The 22,129-nt window shown below is 43.1% G+C and overlaps 1 protein-coding gene across 2 annotated transcripts; it reads right to left on the reverse strand.

The window, feature by feature from the left end:
- Window positions 1-8,597: 8,597 nt before the first annotated feature.
- On the reverse strand, window positions 8,598-19,547 carry SMNDC1 (survival motor neuron domain containing 1). Of its 2 annotated transcripts, none has more exons than XM_072871634.1 (6): window positions 19,389-19,547; window positions 18,518-18,637; window positions 14,507-14,649; window positions 12,435-12,596; window positions 11,134-11,287; window positions 8,598-10,381 (listed from the first exon to the last, which is right to left on the reverse strand). In XM_072871634.1, the coding sequence occupies exons 2-6, from the start codon at window positions 18,635-18,637 to the stop codon at window positions 10,244-10,246; spliced, it is 717 nt and encodes a 238-aa protein (XP_072727735.1). In that variant the 5' UTR covers window positions 19,389-19,547; the 3' UTR covers window positions 8,598-10,243. The 2 variants fall into 2 exon arrangements, with proteins under 2 accessions (XP_072727735.1, XP_072727736.1); XM_072871635.1 differs by lacking the exon at window positions 19,389-19,547 and adding an exon at window positions 18,959-19,286.
- Window positions 19,548-22,129: the final 2,582 nt, after the last annotated feature.

The following is a 22,129-nucleotide window of genomic DNA, read 5'->3' on the forward strand; positions in this document are numbered from 1 at the left end:
TGAGTTGTGTTCTTCCATCTTGGTCATTTGTATCACTTTAGCTGACTCTCTTCTTCGTGTGCCCTTCGATCCTGCGATGAGGAGATCCTGAGCGAGTCTGCTGTAGAGTTTTGCATTATGATAAGTTGCCTGTGTTTAAATATTCTGATGTTTCCCCCACGCTCCTCCAAAATGTGTCATCCCCTGTAAGAGGCACAACACACAATAATCTTTCCATGGCTGTAATGAACGATTTCTGTTTGGTTTGGGTTTTTTAAATTTGCTTACTAAGGCTGGATCAGGTTGCTGCTGTTAAATGTGTTTTCACTTGTGTGTATGTAATCCAGTGGCTCAGTACATCTGTTCTTCTTCCTTCTGGGAAGTGACCTGGCAGGAGCAGCAGTCTGCCACAGACTGAATTGAGCTCCAGGTTAACAAATGAGGCCTGAGGGTTTTCAAAGAAGAAATGCTGCTTGGATTTATGTTTGCGGTCCATATAATCTCTGGATGACACAAGGTTTGGGACAGTCTTCTGAGTGGTGAAAAGTGGGAGACTTTACCTCTAGCAAGGCCTGATTTATTTATTCATTATTATTCTCCTTGAAAATGTTGACCACTGGCAGCCCTGGTGCTGAGCAGTTGAATACCAGTGGGATTTATTTATTTATTTATTTATGACCCTTTTTCTGTAGCTGTCCCAGAACCTCCTCCTTCCTGTTACTCCTGTTTGTTTTAAAGGGCCACTTGAGAAAGAAATATTGCAGCTGAGAAATACTGAAGTTCAAGGGGTGGGGAACGGCTTTGCTCTCCTAGTTGGTATAAAACAGTAACGTGTCTCTGGTTGGAATAAACATGTCTGAAATGTTTGCTTGTGTGCTCCAGGGCCAGTTTGGTACCTCCTACCTTTTCTAGCATTGTGGACTCTTTGTGTGCAAATACAATGGGGAAAATGTAGCAGGAGATGAGCTTCCATCACCAGCCACCTGCCTGACCACTCAGCCAGCAGTGGTCCAGCCAGGAAGAGGACCGGGAATAAAACAAAATTAAGAGCCTTTATAATAACTGCTAAAGACATGGGGTTGATTGCTCTGGTGCTGGTGGGTTCTTTGTGGCAGGTCTTAGCAGATTTCAGCTAGAGTTTGGATAGTTTCTTATGTGATGGAAACATTTCTCTGGCTTTTTGAGGTTGTCCTGCACTGCTTTATTACTGCACTGGGGACTCTGGGCTTTTCTGTATGCTTACTGCTCTGTCTCCCTTCGTTGGTCTGGTCTGTTGTGTTGAAATGTTCAGGATGACTAATTTGCTCAGAGAAGTTGCTATAAATTACTTTTAGATGATTGTACAGGCCAATTTGTATGGTTATGCAGAAGGTCAGTTAGATGATCATAATAGTTCCTTCTGCTTAAAAATGCATGAATCTCCTGAATTGTCCCTGTTGTGGCAAGCCAGAATAGTCCCATGTGCCAGATCTGCTTTAAGGTCATGTCACTTTTCAAAGTACCATCAAAGTTTCTACTACCCACCCTGAAATCTTGTAAAACAGAGTGAGTATCCAAAGGTGCAGATCCAAAGCCTTGAGGGTCATGTGTCTCTTACCCTTTGGAAGCTGAGATGGTCCCTCACACTACTGAACTCTAAGAGATCCAATAGAGCAAGTCAAACTTGTTGGTTTTCTCCAGAAAAGCACTCACAGAAGCTTACCATCTGTTTTGTCCGAACTCTGTCCTTAAAAAAAAAAAAAGAGTTATTTTCATTCACCCCAAAAGATGAAGACACTGAAAGCATGTTGCTGTTTGGCTTCCCAACTCTAGTATTTTTAAATGCACACCTATCTGGGATTTGTGCTGCTTCTGAGGCTTCATTTTACTCCTCTGCTGGTAGAGAGTAAAGTGAAACACTTCACTCCCAGTCTTCTCCTCTGTGGCCCTAGGTGTCTGCCCACCTCAGGAACTCTAGTTTCATCCAGAATAACACGTATTCTCACCACATGGTAATTTGGGCATGGAATCACATTTTCCTTTCATTTTTGCAAAATTGTGTGAGGTTTTTTTATGGTTTGCTTTATGGGTGTGTATTGGGTTTGCATGACAAGGCTTTGGTAGTGGGGGGGCTACCAAAACCTGTGAGAAGCTGCTAGAAGCTTCCCCCATGTCCAACAGAGCCAATGTCAGCCGGCTCCAAGACAGACCTGCCCCTGGCCAAGGCCGAGCCCATCAGTGACAGTGGTAGTGCCTCTGGGATAACATATTTAAGAAGGGGGAAAAAACCCTGCGCATCAGCAGCCAGAGAGAGGAGCAACAATATGCGAGAGGAACAACTCTGCAGACACCAAGGTCAGTGAAGAAGGAGGGGCAGGAGGTGCTCCAGGCACTGGAGCAGAGATTCCCCTGCAGCCCATGGTGAAGACCATGGTGAGGCAGGCTGTCCCCCTGCAGCCCATGGAGGTCCACAGTGGAGCAGATATCCACCCGCAGCCCATGGAGGACCCCATGCCGAGCAGGTGGATGCCCGAAGGAGGCTGTGACCCCGTGGGAAGTCCACACTGGAGCAGGCTCCTGGCAGGACCTGCGGACCCGTGGAGAGAGGAGCCCACGCTGGAGCAGGTTTGCTGGCAGGACTTGTGACCCCGCGGGGGACCCACGCTGGAGCAGTTTGTGAAGAACTGCAGCCCGTGGGAAGGACTCGCGTTGGAGAAGTTTGTGGAGGACTGTCTCCTGTGGGAGGGACCCCATGCCAGAGCAGGGGAAGAGTGCGAGGATTCCTCCCCCTGAGGAGGAAGGAGCGGCAGAGACAACGTGTGATGAACTGACCGCAACCCCCATTCCCCATCCCCCTGAGCTGCTGGGGCAGGGGAGGAGGTAGGGAAAATTGGGAGTGAAGTTGAGCCTGGGAAGAAGGGAGGGGTGGGGGGAAGGTGTTTTAAGGTTTACTTTCTATTTTCTCATTACCTTACTCTGATTTGATTGGCGATAAACTAATTTCCCCAAGTCAGGTCCATTTTGCCTGCGACAGTAATTGGTGAGTGATCTCTCCCTGTCCTTATCTCAACGCACGAGCCTTTCGTTATATTTTCTCTCCGTGTCCTGCTGAGGAGGGGAGGGACAGAGCGGCTGTGGTGGGCACCTGGCATCCAGCCAGGGTCAACCCACTGCAGTCCTTGACTCCGTGTCAGCACTGCTCAGCAGTAACTAAAACATCCCTGTATTATCAACGCTGTTTACAGCACAACTCCAAAACTACTATGAAGCTACTAGCTACGACGAAGAAAATTAACTCTATCCCAGCCAAAACCAGCACAGGGTGCTACTGTTTTTCTGCTTTATTTTTGTGTTTGTAGAGTAACAGAAGTCCTAAATCTATTCTCTGCTTAATTTTACAAGAATAGAGTGACTTTTCCTGTAAAAATAGAATTGGATGTACTTTCCTTAGGCACCTTGCCCACACAGTAGACACACATGCACGTGTGCGCACAGCTCCCTGTAAGCTCATTCTGTCAAGTCCTCCCTCTGTAAATTAGATCCCCGGTGGGTCCTTTTGCTACGGACAAACAGGTTAAAAAGACCATCCAGCATTTTCCTCCTTTTGACACAAGCGTATTACAGTATGTCATCTCACGTCTGCAGACAAGGTGGAGATGACTACCTGGCTGCATTTGTCATGGTTATCCTGTGGCGAGTTGTCGCTTGAAGGTCATTTTGATGCCCGTTCCATTAGAGGCATGTCAGTGACGAAGCTGCTCTCAAATCCGTCTGTCTCAAGAAATCTGTAGGTCAATAGAAATGGGGTTAGCTATACAGACCTATCATTTTCCAGGTTTTGCAGTTGTGTTTTCCTTTTGTTTGTTTGCTACCATCTGTTTCTGGTCGGTGAGCTCCAGCCTCCTGCTTTTCTGCTCTTTGTTCTCTTGAACTCGCTGCTCCCTGTTTGTAGTCTGTGTTTCTGTGTTGCCCTGTTGAAATGGATGAAACATTTGGCTTCAGTGGAAGTGGGATCAGTCGTGTGCACTAAATGGAGATAGGCTTTCTTTTTTTCCCCCAGGATTGTAAGCTTTTGTTGTTGCATATTTTCCGGCACCAGACATATGTGATTGGAAAGAGAAACGGGTCACTTCCTGGAAGATGACGGTAAAAACCAGGACTTTGTTCTAAGGTTAGGGAGGTGATAATATTAGTAATGAAAAAGAAGTCCATAAATAACCAAATAAAGTCTGATGTTTTTTCCTGGGGCTTTGTCCCGTGGACAGCTTCTCTGGTGAGTGATAAATTCTGTGGGCTGATAGTGACTGAAACTCCTCTGCATCTGCAGTAGTCTCTGAATTGTCCTGTGGGACCCTCGGGGAGGAGGAGTGCATTTTTTTCCTCTCTGTTCACCAGTCTGCACAAAATATCTAGAAAATACTGATGCGCTGTCAAATCTGCTTGAAATTGGCCAACAGATCTGAGTGATGTTTGGGAGGACGAGCACGGGAGAGGAGAGTGGCTGTCTGCATACACGATGTTTTCCTTTGGAGAGACCTGTTACAGAAAGGCAGGTGGTTTAATTGGGACTGATACATCAGCACTGACCTCTGCTGCTCCGCTCATTTCCTCCTGAAGAGAGGACTGATCCCTTTCATTATTAGGCAGAAGCAGAAATAAGGAGTCTATGGGTAGGGGTACTATGGCTCTGGTACTAAATATGTAGTAGTTAGGGTTTCTGTTTGGGATGTTGCTGTGTTGTTTGACTAAAACTACAGCATTGTCTCACAAGGAGGGATGCTCATGTTGAGGTCCCTCCAAAAGTACCAAGGCTCGGGAATTGCTGAGCAGGCTCTGGGAAGGGTGGATGGGTCCTGTGAGGTGTGCGCTCGGACAGGGCTGACGACTGAGTCGCACTGTGCTGCTGCCTGAGTGATGCAGGTCGGGTGTGAAATGGCACTTTCTTTCGGAAATACCTTCGCTGTTAACCAGGCTGTAAGGGCTGTGGGTAATATTTTATTTTTACCACACTGGAAAAAATCAGCCCCTTAGTTTGTAGTACACCCATGAGGCCCAGAGCAAGCTGGTGGAGTGAGCTGGTTAATTTGGCCTTTAACAAGTCATTCAACATCTTGGCTTGTAGTCTGCTGTGCTACAGTCGCGCGCTGAAGCTTCATTTTAATCCAGCGTTTGCTCAGAGGAAACAAAGCGCTGCAGAGGACTGATGTTGGTCTTCAGCAGGTCAAAGGAAGGCAGCCGGCTTCTGTATGTTCCTGGGGAGTGCAGGGTGGCCCTGGACAGTGCTTTTAGGGCCATGAAGGGTATTCACGTACTGGAGATGTGGTGGTTCAGAGACATCAGGCAGAGAGGAATGATGAGTAAGTGGCTCTGAGCACTAGTAATGATGCTAATCTCACCTCAGGGAATGCTCCTAGGCTGGGATTTTCTGCAGTAGGGTCCTCTGGGATGTTTTGTCATACAGATCTGACTGTAGCGCGTATGGGGCTGGAGGACACTTGCATTTCTTGTTGCCTTCCCACAAGCAATGCTCTAGTGTGCCTCCTCCACGAGGTGACAGTTACAGGGGTGGCTTGAGAGAAGACAGATTTAGCATTCACTTGCTCTTCCCCCCTACCCCGTGATTCCCACTGGAAGACACGCTAGTGAGCCAGAAAGCCACTCCGTGCATGTGCAGTCAGCTCTGGGCCAAATTCACCCCTTCTGTAAGGTCTCATCGGGATCATGAATGTTGCAGCAGGGCTGCGTTTCAGCAAGGATTAATTTTGATCCTGAGGGACATCATTGCAGCAAAGCAGGCTAAACCATCAAAGGAATTTAAAGCATTTTATGGTGGTTTTAACATTGTGGTTGTTAGTGAGAACATACACAAACCTAGTTCCTAATGTAACTTGGGCTACCAGTGCTCAGTTTAGCTAAGGCTAGGAAATTCTTTCCATTTAACCCCTTTTCAAAAATACTTGTCTCAAAACAATGAGTTGTTTTGGATCTCCTCCTGGTAGGCTTGATGGGGAAATATAAAATCTCTTTCCTCTCCTGGACTAGTGGACAACTGTACAAAATAGCACTCATCGCCCTGGGGAATACCAGTTTCAGCAGGTCTGTTAAAAATGTAAGGTTTAAAACTTAGCATCACTTGTATCCTCACAGAGAACTTCTCTTTGGGAAGTAATATCACCTTTCAGTCTAGGTGAGAGCAAGACATTTTCTGTCAGCATCCATCATGGGAAAGCTTTGCGCTTCTGTACCGACCAAGGAATCATTGCAAGGTGAGTTCAGCATAGAGGGGTAATCGCATTACAAAATGAAATAATTGAGTGCTTTTGTGTAGCCGAGCCTTCAGCTCAGCTAGAGGTTTTGACATGCCAGTTCAGTTGCTCAATCAGGTCATATGTTAACAGGTCGCTAGCTTGGGTACGTGGCATGGATGTTTACCATAGCCCTGATGCAAACATCCCTCCTTATTTTGTAATCTGGTAAGTGAAGGTTGTTAGAGCTCAGATAAAGATTGCACAAATTGCAATGCAAAGGTAGTGATACTTCTCTTGGGCCTGACTCAGGAACATTTTCCATAATCCCAGGCTTAGTGTAACTATCGTGAGACATGCAAGTGGTGGTTGTGTCACAAAATACTGCCACGGTGCTGATTCAGGCGCATGGAAGAACATCAACGGGAAGTAGAGAAGTCTGCTATCGGTTTTGCCTTCTAAACGTCTCCAGTGTTGAACTGCAGTCTTCTAAGTTAAAGTGCTTTTTTGTATTTACAAACCTCTGAGACCAAGCATCTACAGAAAAAGTGAAACAACCATCTCACTCTGGCATAAGGGAAAGCAAGAGAGAAATGGATTGCCATGACCATGAAAATTTAAAGTTGCTACTCTTAAGACTATTCTAAATACTTAAAACTGACTGGTGCAATCCCAGATTTGTGAGTCAGATTTGTGCTGGTTTAATTTCCCAAACAGATTAAAATTTGTACAAGATCAAGGCTGTACTGGATAAACCATGTCCCGTAGTAACTTACTTTTAAGAGGAAATGTGTAGCCCATACTGGTCATCTTGCACAGTATCCTTATCTGAAAGGATAAGGATACAAAGGAACAAATCTGTGTTCTCCAACAAACATCTTTTCCATCATGTCTGTAGCTTAGTGGGTTTGCACTCTTTATGCTTACACTTAACTAACTTTCCCTCTGTCATTTCAGTATTTCTGAGTACTGTCTGCTTTACAGTAGGATTTGCTAGCACTGGGGTATGTACTCACTCTGCTTGCTGAGAGGCCCAGAAGTCAACACAGAGCATGAGTTCTGAAAAATCAGGTTTCTTATTGTTTAGAGCAGCTAATAAAACTAGGAAATAAAAAAAAAAAAAAATCAAAACACTTTCGGCCACACATTTCAGGTCACTTCAGTGTTTGTAAAATAAAGAACTTTTTGTTTGTTTGTTTTGGCAATTACCAGTACTGCTTAACTCATGATTTATTTTTTCTATGTGAATTTCTCAAGACACTTTACTAAGGCAGGGTTCCAAAGCCAGACTACCCACCAACCAACCCCATCCTGTAGATGAGGAAACAGCATCAAGAAAATCAAGTGCCATGAGGAATAGCTGTGTGGCCAAGATGGCAGTTCTGGTGTTTGTTTTATTTATACAAGTTGTCTTCAAAATGTTCTCTCTTCCATAGATCGGCCCAGCCCAGCCACAGCGGTATCACTAACTATTCCAGGTCAGGCACTTAAGGAAAAATCATATCAAAAGTTTCTTTCAGCAGTGTTCCTTTGCAATGCCCAACAGAAGCATTACAGCAAGTTCACCAGGCAGCCCAGATCATGACGAGTAAGTTACTCAAAGGAAATGGTGCTTTTCCTACATAAAGGCAATACAACCAACTATTGACTAGTTTTGCTAGTTTTGTTTTTTTTGAAAGGCTCAGCAAATATGCAGCAGCCCATGAGACCAGCTAGTTTTAACTGTCCGTTACTGTAAAGGAGGTGGTCACACCCATTGCACTCTGATGACTCAAGTACTAAGTTCTCTTCAGGACTAGTGAATAAACAGCCCTGTGATAGACCATTTATTGTATTTATTACATCAAAAGATGAGCAAACCAAAGTGCATGTCAGGTATGGTTTAAGTCTCTCTAAAGCCTTTAGAAAGTTTGATGAGGTGGAGTTAAGGAAAGGCTCACTCCAGTTCTGCCTAGGTTAGTGTGTTTCTGTTCTAACTTTTCTCTTCCACCTGTTCTGCTCCCTTTGGATACTGACAGTGATACAGGATCTCTGTCCCACAGCCATCTGTGAAAGGCAACAGGTGATCTTCCTCAACAGTTAGCTGTCAGTGTCCCAGGACTACCACCCATTTGATGTCACTGCTGAGACATGTTGCTGTAGGGTGCAGGCTGTAGCACAAACTCCAAAAGCACTGAGGCCTTCCATCAGATCATAAGTTATATTTTTTTTCTATGCAAAAGAAAATTCACCCTGCCTGCTACCAGTGAAGATGAGAAATTAGGCAACATCTCCATCTTGCAGTGAGGGTGAAGTACTTTTGATTCACTTTTGAGTATTACATGTCCAGCTGATTCTATAGTTCCTGCTTTTTTTTACTGCCCCCCCATGTACACTTTCACTTTGTCAAATATATCCAGCAGATTTTAAACACTTTATTTAATAAAAGTTAAACATACAAAACTGAAATTAACACACTTTGTATTCATAAAAATCACCTTCTCCCATTATAGGGAGAACCTTTTTCTATGTATGGATTCTAAACTACCAGTTGTAGAGTTTAGCTTGAGTTGTGACTCAGGTAACTGATGGACATTTCCACCAATCAGTGCATCAACAATTGCTGACGTGACCTGATCTAGTTAACAAATTACAAAATGAGCTACATTAACATAATATACAGGGAAATAATGGTCAGGGTTAATGGACAAGAAACACCCTTTAATTATTTAATGGGGGAACAGCTGATGTACTCTTGTCCATTAACTCAGCCCTAGATTTTACAAAAATAATATCTACATTGTATACAGGGCTACCCATTAACTTCTTCAAATGCATTTGGGATTCAGAGATGGCACCACTACCGTAAGTGAGAGACAAGTAACAGAGGAAAGCAAATCACATAAAATACAAGAAAGCAAGAGCTTTTACACGTGGTTTCCTGAATAAAATCGAAGGGGCTCAGCAGCACTGTAATACAGCTGAAGTTACAATGAACACTAGGGCCAGTCAATTATTTAAGGACAGAAACCTCAGGCTAACCTTTACTCACTCACAACTAACTACGTGGGATCTAGGCATTCGTCTCTGCTGTGCTGCAGTTCTACTTGACTGGATGGAGGAGGCCCAGACGCAAGCTGTTACCGTGTATTCCAGGTCTGTGACCGTACCATCAAACCTACAAGATCTACAAGAGGGGAAAGCACAACCATTTACGTTCTCCAACTCTCTGACCCTTGGGGAGGGGTGGCATGGGTATCTTTAAGTACAGTTCTCTACTTTGAGATTGGAGTCTAAATACCTTGTCCTATGGTTTTCTGGTTACATTTCAATAACCTTGCAATAACCTCCCATTAAAATTTGATGAGTATTTAAAAAGAAAAAAAAGGAATCTCCTCTGCTTAACTTCTAGCACAGGAAATTCAGACTGGAATTAAAGTCAGATTTATTGTTTCTAGCACATGAATCATCATTAGTAATAAAGATCCTATTGGCCCTGTTCTGCCCTCATTTACAGCTGTACAAATCGATCTTCAGTGGATTTGTAAGGGAGTAATTTAGAACTTCCTTAGCAATTCCATGTGACCTATAAGCTATGATGGAGTCCAGCTCTCTCTCCCAGAGTTGCAGTGGCTCTGTAACACTGAGCTTGTCACAGAGACAGCAGACAGCACTGTGACTACAGAAACAAGGGAGGCTGTTAAGGTGCCATTTTTATACCACCACTTTTCTTAAGGAAAAAAAACCTTCACTACTAGTATGAATGGAAGATTCCAGAGATCAAAGCTGCAGATAATTACTGCTTTCAGAGTAACAGGTAACAGCAGTTCATGAAAGCATTTACCTGCAGAATGTATTTTAATGCAACTACAAAAGTTTAATGATTAGGGGGGTCAAATCAATAGCTGGAGATTTAAGGCTCATATCAGCTGAAGCCAAAGTGATGGTGACAAAATGGACTACTCGCTATGTGCCAACAAATAATTTACTTTTAGAAAAATATAATGATAAAAAGATAAGTGTAAAGCCCTGCAGAGATGAAGTTCCACCTTTTTCCCCTGTTACTGAGGCATCAAATGCCTGACATTATATTTAGAGGTATCTTGATACTGTGTCATAGGTTTGTCTGCAATTCCGCATGTTCCAACTCCAACCTTGCCAGTTACGCTCTCAGGGGAAGCAAAAATACTCCTCTTTACCTGCAAATGAAACAGAAAACACCATTCCTGAATAATTACTAACTTGCTCTTAAAAAACAAGCAATCATTACTGTTTGAAGTGCTTCAGTATCCTCAAGTTCTTACTCTATAGCCAGGCACTCCTCCTAAAGGCTAGCTCATCTGCAGCATGTTATCAGCAGGTGAGACAACAGAGCTGGGAACTTCTGGCACCTAAGTGCTGGATGTGGTTGTGGTACTCAGGACCTTGGGTCAGGCCAATAATGAATAAAATCCACCTCTCTCATAACATGATCTCTAATAATTGTTCATAAGGAAGACTGAAGTTTTACCACTATGCCTGGCAGCTCTTGGTCAAGCCATGATAAAAGTGAAATAAGGCTTTAAAATAAGGTCCTTGCTACCTTTTTTGCACTATGCTTGCTATTCCAGGGCAACTACTTAGTGCTGTGTCTGCCAGGTCTTAAAAACAAGAAGTCAGGCTTGGAGGTTTAGACAGGCCCTCAGGTTCTAAGCTCCAACAAACACTACCTGGCAACTGACAGTGAGCCCAGCTCTCCAAGCTAAGTGCAAGCTCAGCCTCTTAAGAGCACTCCTCCAAAACCACCCAGTACAAAACCAGGCCTTGTAAGTGTACAAAATACCAAACTGCACACTTCAGAATCCCAAAGATGAACCCCCTTTAAATCCCTTTAAAAACCACTTCCTCCTCTCTCCCACAGTACTGCACAGAATTCTATGCCCTGTTGTTATACTGACAAAACCAAACAAACCTGGCCTTTTTTGTTTTTTGAATAGGCTCTGTTGTTAAACTGTTGCCACTTGACTTTCTGGTCCTCTCGTTCCTGTTCAAGTTCTTTAATTCTCTGAGCTTTTTTCAAAGCCTTCTTCTTTTTATACTCTCGTTGCTGGGCTATCATCTCTTTTCTGGAGAGAAGTAAAAAAGACATTTTATGTTTGTGCCTTTTCCTGTAAGAAACTAAAACCCCTGTAAGACAGACATGCACAATAGTTTTCCGTAAGTAAATGACAGAAAATAAAGCTTGTAAATATTCTCCACTTCTAGAAAAAAAAACCAAACAAGTCTTTCCATGCATAAGCATTACATTGCTTATTTATATATTTGGGCATAAGAACAACAACCACCACCACCACCACCTGATTAAGACCATGCCAAACACAGCAACACATGGGATTGAGTGAAATTAATTTCTGAAACTGAAAGTGTACCTATCAGAACTTCTACATTTCAGAAACATCTAGGGTTCGGAAAATTTAAATAGCTCATTTGAGTGAAAAGCTCAACTTTTCTGGAGGTCTGCAGGACTCTCATGCTACCAAGTATTGGAGAGGGGCAAAGGAAAAGAACAAAGGTAAGTTATTGCAGTAAAGATAAGGAAGTTGAAGGAGTTGATCTATGCCACAATGCAGCGCCCCTCAGAATGACTCCTTAGAGAAGGGATCATTGCCTGTAACAAACTCTGAAATTGTACTTTTTTCTTTCCCCCCCCCAAAAAGTTGTCAGCCCTTAAAAATACCTTTCTATGGTAGACACAGGAGGATATTGACTAAAGCACATCTCCCCAGCAATGGGGTCATCACAGGTATCCTAACATAGGCATGGGGCAGAAGCAGAACTCCTTCATACTGGTAAGTATACTCTGTTGTGAGCCAGATTGCAGATCTGAGTAGAGCCTGCACTGGATCTGGGCTGAAACTTGTAGGCTCTCTGCTGTCAATGAAAGAGTACTAACTTTTTTTTTTTGATCTACTGCTTACATACTTGATATCTTGAGATACCATAATCTGAGTAAAACAAAGTCTATCATGTTATCTTGCCAGGATACATAACACACATGATACCAGCCACAATAATCTACCAAACATTATATGCTAGATTGATTTAAGATCCTTTTTCAAGCAAACATGTGAAGATATTAAAGATATATAAAATTTCAAAAAAGAGAGATTCTATTTCATTAACCAATTTTTATAGCTGGGGCAGGGAGGGGACACACAACACGACCATAAAACAACAAAGCTGCTTTCAGGCTTCTGCCTGTGTATTACTTACTTGGACATGGGTTTGTTGCCACTGTCCTCTTTTGCTTTTCTTCCCTCTTCCACAGGCTTGAGGTTGAACAGGGGTGTAACTTCAGCATTGCCATACCCAGCAAAGGTAACCGCAGCTGTTCCGTTCTCCTCATCTATTTCTTCAATCTCAGCTTCGTAACACCTGTAAAGATATCATGGCTGTAAGCATGTGAGTAAAGCTTTAATACTCAGCCCTTCAACACCTACACTGTCAGCCAGCTAATGGCATTAAGTAAAAAATTTGCAAATATCGGCCTTCATTTTCAGGGACAATACACAAATCAAACCACAGGATTGTTTTCTTAAGGTCAAAGGGACACAAGTACAAAGACTGGAATCTGCTGTATTTGACCTTTAGCATCAAGAAGCAATGGCCTTACAGTTATCAAAAACTAATGATTAATGCTAGGGCCAATCTAATCAGGTATCCTGATGTGGTTCTAGTTCTGGCAGGTCATGGGATCGGAAAAAAAAAAAAAAAGACCCAACAAAATACTGCATTCACAGAACACAGCTTTCAGGGAATTCACTGATGAGTTTTGGAAAATGTCAGCTCATAAAAGCAAAGCTTTGGTTCCATTTTTCTCTGTATGAAAAAGAATTAAGAAAAACTGAAGCTTTCAAAATATTCCCCGTTCAACACTTACAAAGTTCAAAGTTTTCTTATTGATTTAAAATAGCCATTTTGAAATTTCAGCACAAATCAGTCCATTTCATATGTATGATACGTTTCGGTCAACCAAACTGACCTCATAACAGGAAAGAGGAAAAAAAGACAAGTGACATTTCAAAAGATATTTAAAATAATTGAGTCTAAATTCAGAGCAAAAGGATATATCTAAAGCAAATAGAGAAATAAAATGAGATGTTCCATAGACAACATTCCAGTTAACATTCACTAAATTAATTTCTTGTGTGATTTTAGTGGGCCAACAACTTCTTGAATTGAGCTAGATGAAAATACACGGAAACCCAAACTGCATGAGGTAAAAAAATATTAATCTCTGGCTAGCTCTTCGTGAAACGCTGGTCACTTAAGAAGTGTTGTAACAGAAGCAGGGGGTTAAAAAAACAAAGCAATACAAGTCCAATAAGATCCACTTCAGTGGACACTCTGGCACATTCTTCCCCAAGCTCTGATCCTCAAACCCAGTGATCAGAGCAAGAAGAATGACCCAATGGTGACCTAAGACAGTAAGATTAAATTTTTAAGTTCTTACACAAAAGCATTTTACTCAATCTGTGACAGAAAAACTGTTCACTTTTAGGTTTGTTTTCTACCCAAGACATCAATAGCTACACCAAAATCTCTATGTGGTTACTATATTGTTAATAGAACCACATTCACTGAACAATAGAGCTTCTCTCTAAGTGGTAACGATTGGGATGTTAGTCCTGCACAAATAGTAAATTTTAAAAAGCTGCAATAGTTACACATTTTGCAGTATGGGAACTAATTTTAGAATGTTTATTTCAAAGATTATGAAGTCAGAATGAACTGCTTGGGTTCCCAGAACTTCAAAGGGTAACATAATGGAGACTAAATCCAAAAGGTTGATTAATTCTATAGTTACATTACACAGCTGTGTTTCATAGCCAAGAAACAGCATTTCCAATTAAAAATTAATTTCCAATTCATGGCACAAACTGAGATACCGCAAGGATTTTTCTTGATAGCAACCAATTACATATATATGAATGCAATGACAAATTATGAATTATATATCCTGAAACCTTTACGAAAGACTGCTCTGACAGATCAGTTCATGAAAGACTGCCATTTATTACATTAGTACATGATGATTTACCAAAGCTACCCTACTTTTGTAAGGTTAGTGACAAACAGGGCATTTCTAGAAAATGACCCCACATATCTCTGCTTTTTATCTAAAATACTGACCTTTAATAAAGAGAGTACAAGAATACCTAATATCATATTTCTCTCCAAATTTCTTTTTGCTTTTAGTCACCCTAGGGGCAGTTCAAACTGAATGAAAGTCTCTTACCATTGCACTATTTCATGTAACTGTTAGAGAAGTTTTCTACACTTACTGTCCGTCCTCACTCCATATCGCCATACACCTATCCCCAACCTTCCAGGAATGACTGGGCAGAGCAGAAGCAGAACTGTCAGAACTTGCAAGGGTTTCCGAAGGTTGTGTTGAAAGGAGATCTTTGGTTAATTCTATGACTTCCTATAAAAGACAAAAAACCCACAAAGAATAATTTTTCAAACCCTGTTACCATTCATATTTTTACCCCAATCTTACTGCTTTGGGTTTTTTTGAAGTTACTGTATTAAATTCATAGCTGATGTGAAGTGGACTAAGTTTGTTTTGGTTTTTTAATCATTTAACTAAACTCACTCATTGCCAACGTAGATAAAAAGTTGTACGGTCCTCACCGCATTGCGGTAAAGTGCTCGTGCCCTCCTCAAAACGGCAAGAAGTAGCCTATTATTTTTATAGCGTTTCTTTCTAGACAAATTGTTTATCCATAGGCACAAAGGCACAGCTAGACAATCTCACAAAAAACCCCAAAAAATCAACAGCGTGACTCTGTACACATGGCTGCATGTGATGTTGGTTATTGACCAAAACTCACACAACATGCAGCAGAGCAAGTATTCAGCAGGACAGTGCTCTGAAGACAAAACGTGAAAGGATGTAACGCTTCTATTCTCTCTCTAGCTGGCAGTTTCTTTCAACCCTTCCCATTTGGGACCGGCTGGCTATATTATATGTAGTAATCTGTAAAACACACTACAAGTATAAGTGCAGCATTTCTAAGCGATGAAACATTTTTCAGTTTACTCAAACATATGTGGATCGGCTGAACTGAAGGACGCAGAGTCAGGGTGAAAGAGTGCCTTCCAAGACTGCCACTCTGTAAAGCCCTCCCCTTTATAGAAAGCACTCAGGTGCATAATAAAGAAATTGATTTCCTTCAGTCATTTTCATGTAAGTGTTTGGTTTTTCTCTAAATTCCCCAGCCTTAAGATTTCAGGTCAGGCCTTCCCTTGCTAATCCAACAAGACAAATAACAAAATAAGAGCTTTTTCCAGTTCCTTTAAATATTATTCATTCATAGACAGGAGCATGCAAAAACCACTCCACAACTTCCCGCCACTGTTACATTCTTATTCTGTGCAGTAAAGACCACTGGTTTTCACTCGTGTTAAAAGTCAAAGGAGCCAGCACCTAAAAGGACATTTAAACTTTCTGTATAAGGCAAAGCAATTCTGCAGTTCTTGAAGAAAAATTCTTCAGTTCTTTGAGTATCTGAGTATGAACCATTGTCACTCTCCTAACTAACAGTAAATATTTAAATTAGGGGAGGGTTACAGATAAACAATGTTCAACTGAGGCTCAGTGGAGCCTGAACTTTCCTCCCAGTTTCACATCCTAGTTCAGCTATGGGCGTACAAAGACTAGCTCAGGAAAAAGCGGTAAAGAAGCTGTTCTTCATTCCTCAAGAACCTAAAGGATCATAAGCAGTTCCCAAATAAGAAGTTAATACAATATAAACTTACATGCATTTTTAACTGATAAACTATACAACTGGCATGAATAGCCTTACAGTTTGTTTCTGTTGCAGCTGTTAATGTCTGAATTTCCAACACCTTCCTAATAAAAGTTCTGCTCTGTTTTAGAGGAGCTGCTAGTTAATAAGTGCAACAGTAAGCACAATCAATAGCAACTGTAAGCACTGAAACATGCTTACAATTACTTCTACTACTTTGGTCTCCGTTTTCCATAATACTACAGCTGAACCAGAACAGATTTTGATTATCAAGTTACCTAATTTGAGAGCACTCCAGAGAACATAGAGCATTAGCCTAATTTTCCCTCCCAGATGCAAAATCCCAAACTATTCCTCAACATAGATAGTTATACTCTGCAAATCCAAGAGGCATCATGGTTTGAAATAGGTATCTTATCTCAGCAGGTCAAATACAATACATCAGGCACAAGCTACCTGAAAGTATTTCAGCTATGTAGACTACTAGTAATACAAAACTGTTGCCTTATTCTTGCCACTTTCATAGATGGCTTATTGTAGAACTCAAATGTGAATAGTTTCAGACAAGTCTACCAAGGATTCTTTGAATTTGATAAAGTCACTTACACACCAGGCTATAAATAGCAAACTCTTGGTAAAAATCTTCATCTGATATCCACATATTATAGTGCTAAGCACACAAGACAGAAACATCAATTGTATTGCAACCCGTGAGATAGTTCTAAAGTCTTTAACTAAATAGCTCATGCAAAGAAAATTTCCGAGCATGAGTTAGACTACCACAGCAGCTCGATACGGCCAAATGGGTTGAACATTGTGGCTTGCTGCCACATCCCCATGACACGAAGGTGTGACCCACAGAGAATACTAGTCAGAGTTTGCCAAGATTTTTCCTGACCAACTGGTCTTTACAAAGCCAGACAGAGATCTACACTCCAGAACGCAACACCCACTGATATCATCTCCAATTACAGGAGATGACAGCTGCCATCAATTCTACTTGATACAAAAGGTAAGTTTGGTCCTTGCGTGCACGGACACTGTCCTAGAAGCGCTTCAGTGAAACAAAAGGTGAAAAGCAAAGTATGTATAAAAAAATCTTGTAATATTTATTTTAATCTTGTTACTCAGGAATAAACTGAGTATACAAAATGCAGTAGTGCATCACTATTTATGACAGAAAAAAATGTTTCAATTACATTGTAACAATCTTTTTGAACTAATTTGAAAGCTATTTAGTTGGGACACTGAAGCATCGAACCCATTTTTACAATTGTTAGGTCGGCATATATTAAGTCTGCAAAACATTATGTCATTTTCAAGGTGGAACATATGGATAGCAAACCTTTTGGGGACGACAGTGTAAAGATCTTCCCCATTCTGTGCAGAAAGCTTTTATAAAAAAGTTTGCAAGTTGTCCTTTCACATCAATGATCTCTGCATATCAAAGCCGAGGTCGTGTTGGTATCGGAAATATCATCCCATATGGGTTTTGCTGCGCATTTTAAAAATATAAAAATATACACATGCTTTTAACAGTGTACAACGAAGGACATTAAGATGATCTATAAAGTGCCTTGTGGGCACAAAGCCTTGGTAATTTAAAAGGAATTCTAAAGATCACTGATTTGAGGCACTACACGTATTTTGGTTGAAGCATCATTTTTATTGCTGTTACTTCCATACAGAATAGTGGTTACCGAATCTTGTACTGGGTAGTTTTATGTATTTTTAGATCTGATGGCTAAAGCAATCCACAACAGAAGTGAAGCAGCATCTTGCACTCTCATGACAAATTTTAACGGCACTGCTGGGTTTTTTTATATGCCAATGTGTCTTTATATGCACAAGAATCTAAAAGACCACTTATCAACTTAAAATTAGGCTGGTGCTCTTCCTGTCACTGAACAATACCCTAAGGACCAGAAATGGTTTTTAGCTCTTAATGTGGTATGCTCTAAAATGTTAAAAAAACTGCAGGTAGCAAATGAAGAACATGACTCTTTTCCTTTCTTATATAAAAACCTTAATCAAGGCTTAGATGTACAAAGAATACAGAACTACACTCTAAAGCTTTTATCGCTGCCAATGCATGCAACGAATAAACAGATTCTGGATCAAATGATCCAACAACTCAAAAATAAGCAGAAAGGCATAATGTTAAGCCCAACCATCAGGCTTCAGCATAGTAAAAGCAACAAAAAATGATGACTTTCTGATAAATGCTTTTAAAAAAAATAAAGAAAAAGAGATAGTAAAGACAGCACTGGCATATCTTTCATGACTCTGGCTAAAGTTTTTAGCAGAAGAGTTTGCTATATAAATTAGTACATCTTTTTTACCAATCTACAAGACAGGTTTAAAATAGGCCACACTCTGGGTTTTTTCAAACCAACCCTACCATAATTGTATCAAATTATGTGAAAAGAAAGTAATAAATCCACCAAGTATATATTTTTGTGGCAATACAAATATTTAGAAAAGATGGAACACCTGCTAAAGACCCTAAAGTTTCAGCTACTTATACCCTCAAGTTCTCACCTGTAAGTCTTTCTTCAGTTTTAGTAAATCTTCATTTTCTGCATTCCCAGATAAGGCAGCCTCAACTTGCTGAAGCTGAGCTTTGTAGCTAGCTAACTGCTTAGCAAGGTCTTCCGACATCTGCAAGAAACACACACACACAACACATCAAAACAACAGCCTTGCTGCTTTTTAGTCCCATCTTGTGGTGCAAGTAAAGTGAAACTGATAAACAAGTAACACAAAAAGCCGTTACTAAAATATTAAAAATACACCTCACTAAGTTCCCATAACGCACTATTTGATTATAGCTAGCCACTCACCTTAATTTTTGTACTGTTCAACTACTCCCAAGCAATTTCTAAAAAAAGAAAGCCTAAACACGACGTGTCCGCGTGCGTGCACAGGGAAAACGCGTAACTTACAGTGCATAAGCCGCGGGGTCTTTAGGGTTAGGGGTACCTGGGAATTCCCCGTGTCTTTAGAAAACTACCGCGCACTACAGTTTCTCCCCTCTGGTTGCCACAAGCCACAGTCTTCACGCTTACAGCAGCGAAATCCTCTGCGGCACCCGGGAACCGGCCCCTCCTGGGCTGCTGCCGGGAGCACAAGGGCCGGCGGCGGCGAGACCGGCCCAGGGCCACCCGCTCCTTGCCGGGCCGAGCCGGGCGACTCGGGGCGCGGCGGAACAGCGAGAAAGGGGAGCCGAGCCTCTGAGGAAGGGCCCGCGCCGGCGGACGGGCGCGAGACGGGCCCGGGCCCAGGCTCAGGCTCAGGCCTAAGCAGAGGCCTAGGCCCAGGCCCAGGCTCCGGCTCCCTCCCAGCGGGAGGGACGAGGCCGCCGAGCGGCAGAGGGGAGGCTCGGGGGCGGCGAGCAGCCGCCGGTTCTCACCTCGGCGGGCGTGCGGGGCCCGGGCCGGGCCGGGCCGGGGGGGCGAGCGGGGTGACGCCGCTCTGGGTCCCGTCGGGCCACGGCCGCTCCCGTCTCCTTCGCCGCAGGCCGGGGCAGGGGCGGGGCAAAGGCCCAGCGCGCGCCAGCGCTCGCGAGAGCGTCCTGCCGGTCACGTGCTGCCGGCGCGCGGCGCTGGTCGGCCGAGCAACGCCGCCACCTCACGCGGCCTTCGGGTCACGTGGAGAGGGCGGGCCCCTTCCCGCCTCGCGAGGCCGCGAGCGCGGCGCGGGAGCTCGTCCGGGGAGGCCTATGGCGCGTGCGCGCAGGGGCGCGCGGGGCCCGGTCCGGGCCCGAGGCCGAGCCGAGCCGAGCCGAGCCGAGCCGAGGGGGCGGCGGAGCGGGCGGCGGGGCCGGAGCTGTGTGCCGCCTGCACCGCTCCCACCGGCGGCCGGGCCTCGGCCTGACGGTTCCCTTGTCCCCTTGCGAGTCCCCTGCACGGGGAGGTCGGCAGCACCTCCTCGGGCAGACGCCCGCGGCCCTCCCGCTGGGGAGGAAACTGCCCTGTCTCGCTGCTGCGGCTGTCCTGACAGGATTGACACCAGCAGAAGCTACTGACGGCGTCGAAGTCTTCCTCTGTCGGGCGAGGCGCGGCTCTGCTCCCAGAGGAGTGCTGTCAGGTTGCAGGTCTGACCGCGCTGCGGCAGGAGACCGCAGGGTATTTGAGGCTGCCTGCACTTCACGGGTGCCCTCGCTCACGTGTTTGTTCGTGACAATACCAAGCACAATACTTTCTGGCTGCTTAAGTGATAATTAGAGCCATGAAAAACTTAGTGCCAAGCAATTTAGAAGAGAGTAAGTTTTGATATTTGGTCCTACAACCAGAGAGGGAAGGAGGAGGAAAAGCTCAGTGGCTTCTTCAAACCTGTCACAGGAAGAAAAAAAGTATTTCCTGGTGGAAATCCGGCAATTAATTCAGCCTTGAGCCTGTAAGCCAGGCAAATTAAGCAGGCGCCTGAAAAGTTTCTTAGTAGAATTACCAGGAGGATCAGTGTCTCCTGCAAACATCCTGTCCCTCGTGGTCGTCAGCATGCAGGGCTTCACAGGAAGGTGACTTCACTTGGACTCTTCGGGTTTGTTTACATACTAGGGGGAAAATACATCTACCGTGTTCTGCAACGCTGGGTTTATGTCCTCAGGGGATATCCTGACTGAGGATAAAACAGGTTTCTGCATATTGAAGTATGATTTGATAATTAAAATACAGAAATTAATGGACACTGTGTCCTTGTTTCAGCTGGGTAGAGTTAATTTTCTTCCTAGTAGCTGGTATAGTGCTGTGTTCTGGATTTAGTATGAGAATAATGTTGATAACACTGATGTTTTAGTTGTTCCTAAGCAGTGCTTACACTGGTCAAGGACTTTTCAGCTTCCCCTGCTCTGCCAGGTGCACACGAAGCTGGGAGGGGGCACAGCCAGGACAGCCGACCCCAACTGGCCAAAGGGCTATTCCATACCATATGGCGTCATGCTCAGTATAGAAACTGGGGGAGTTGGCTGGGGGGCAGCGATCGCTGCTCAGGGACGGGCTGGGTGTCAGCAGGTGGTGAGCAGTTGTATCACTTGGGTTTTTTTCTGGGTTTTGTTCCTCTCTTGCTCTCTTGTTGTTTTCCTTCTCATTACAATTTTTATTATTATTATTGTTGTTGTTGTTGTTGTTCCAATTATTAAACTGTTCTTATCTCAACCCGCAAGTTTTCTTACTTTTGCTCTTCTGATTCTCTCTCCCATCCCACGGGGAGAGGGTGAGCAAGCGGCTGTGTGGTGCTTAATTGCTGACTGGGGCTAAACCACAACACACTGTTCACAGACTGATTGATGAGACCAAGTGTAACAATGAAGATAACAGTAGCATCTTTTTAGTATTTTTATTAATAATCTAGAAATAGATACAGAAAACATTTTCTGATAAGACCTTGTGGATGGATCAGCAACTGTTGAAAAGACGTAGAAATTTATTGATACAGAGCAATCCTAATGACTTTGTGAGCATACCTGTCAGTTAAAATGCACGTTAGTACAATCAATTTCAACTTCACATCTCAGAACAAGAAATCTAGACCGTGTCTGCAGGATTGAAGTGACAGAGAGCGACTGAGGAGGCATGTAGTGTCCAGGTATCGCCAAAGGCCACAACAGCAAAAAGGAGAACATTTCTGTGGTTGCATCAGCAGGAGCAAGCGTAAGGAGATATTTTACTTCTATAAAAGTTTTCATGAGAGTTAATACTGAAATGGTATATATGGTTCTGGAGTCTGGGGTTTTATGGGGTCTGCAGACTTCTCAAAAGAGCCACCAATATTATTCGATGGCTGGAGAAAACGCCCTTCTCTCAGTGACAGGCTGAAACGCCCCGATCTGTTTAGCTCATAAAGGAAGACCGGGAGGTGACTTGATTACAACATGTAACTTATTTGAAAGGAAAATAGCATGAAGCACTCGAAACAAAAACATTGCAACACCCAGTTGACTGAAAGCTAAAGGTGCAATTACCTTTAAGAGAGGGGTTCTTTTCTCTTGGTTTCTTCAGATCGGGATAGTGCCTTTTTAGATTTCAACACATGCTGTCATTCAAACACATGCTGCTATGTATAGGAAGATCAAGCCAGATCTTGAAACCACTGATCTTTAACTCTTATAAATCGGAAATTCTCATTAATTGCATCCTTAAAACTGGATTTGTC

The sequence above is a fragment of the Ciconia boyciana genome, chromosome 8 (genome assembly GCF_034638445.1).
Source record: "Ciconia boyciana chromosome 8, ASM3463844v1, whole genome shotgun sequence".
In the NCBI taxonomy this organism is placed as follows: domain Eukaryota; kingdom Metazoa; phylum Chordata; class Aves; order Ciconiiformes; family Ciconiidae; genus Ciconia; species Ciconia boyciana.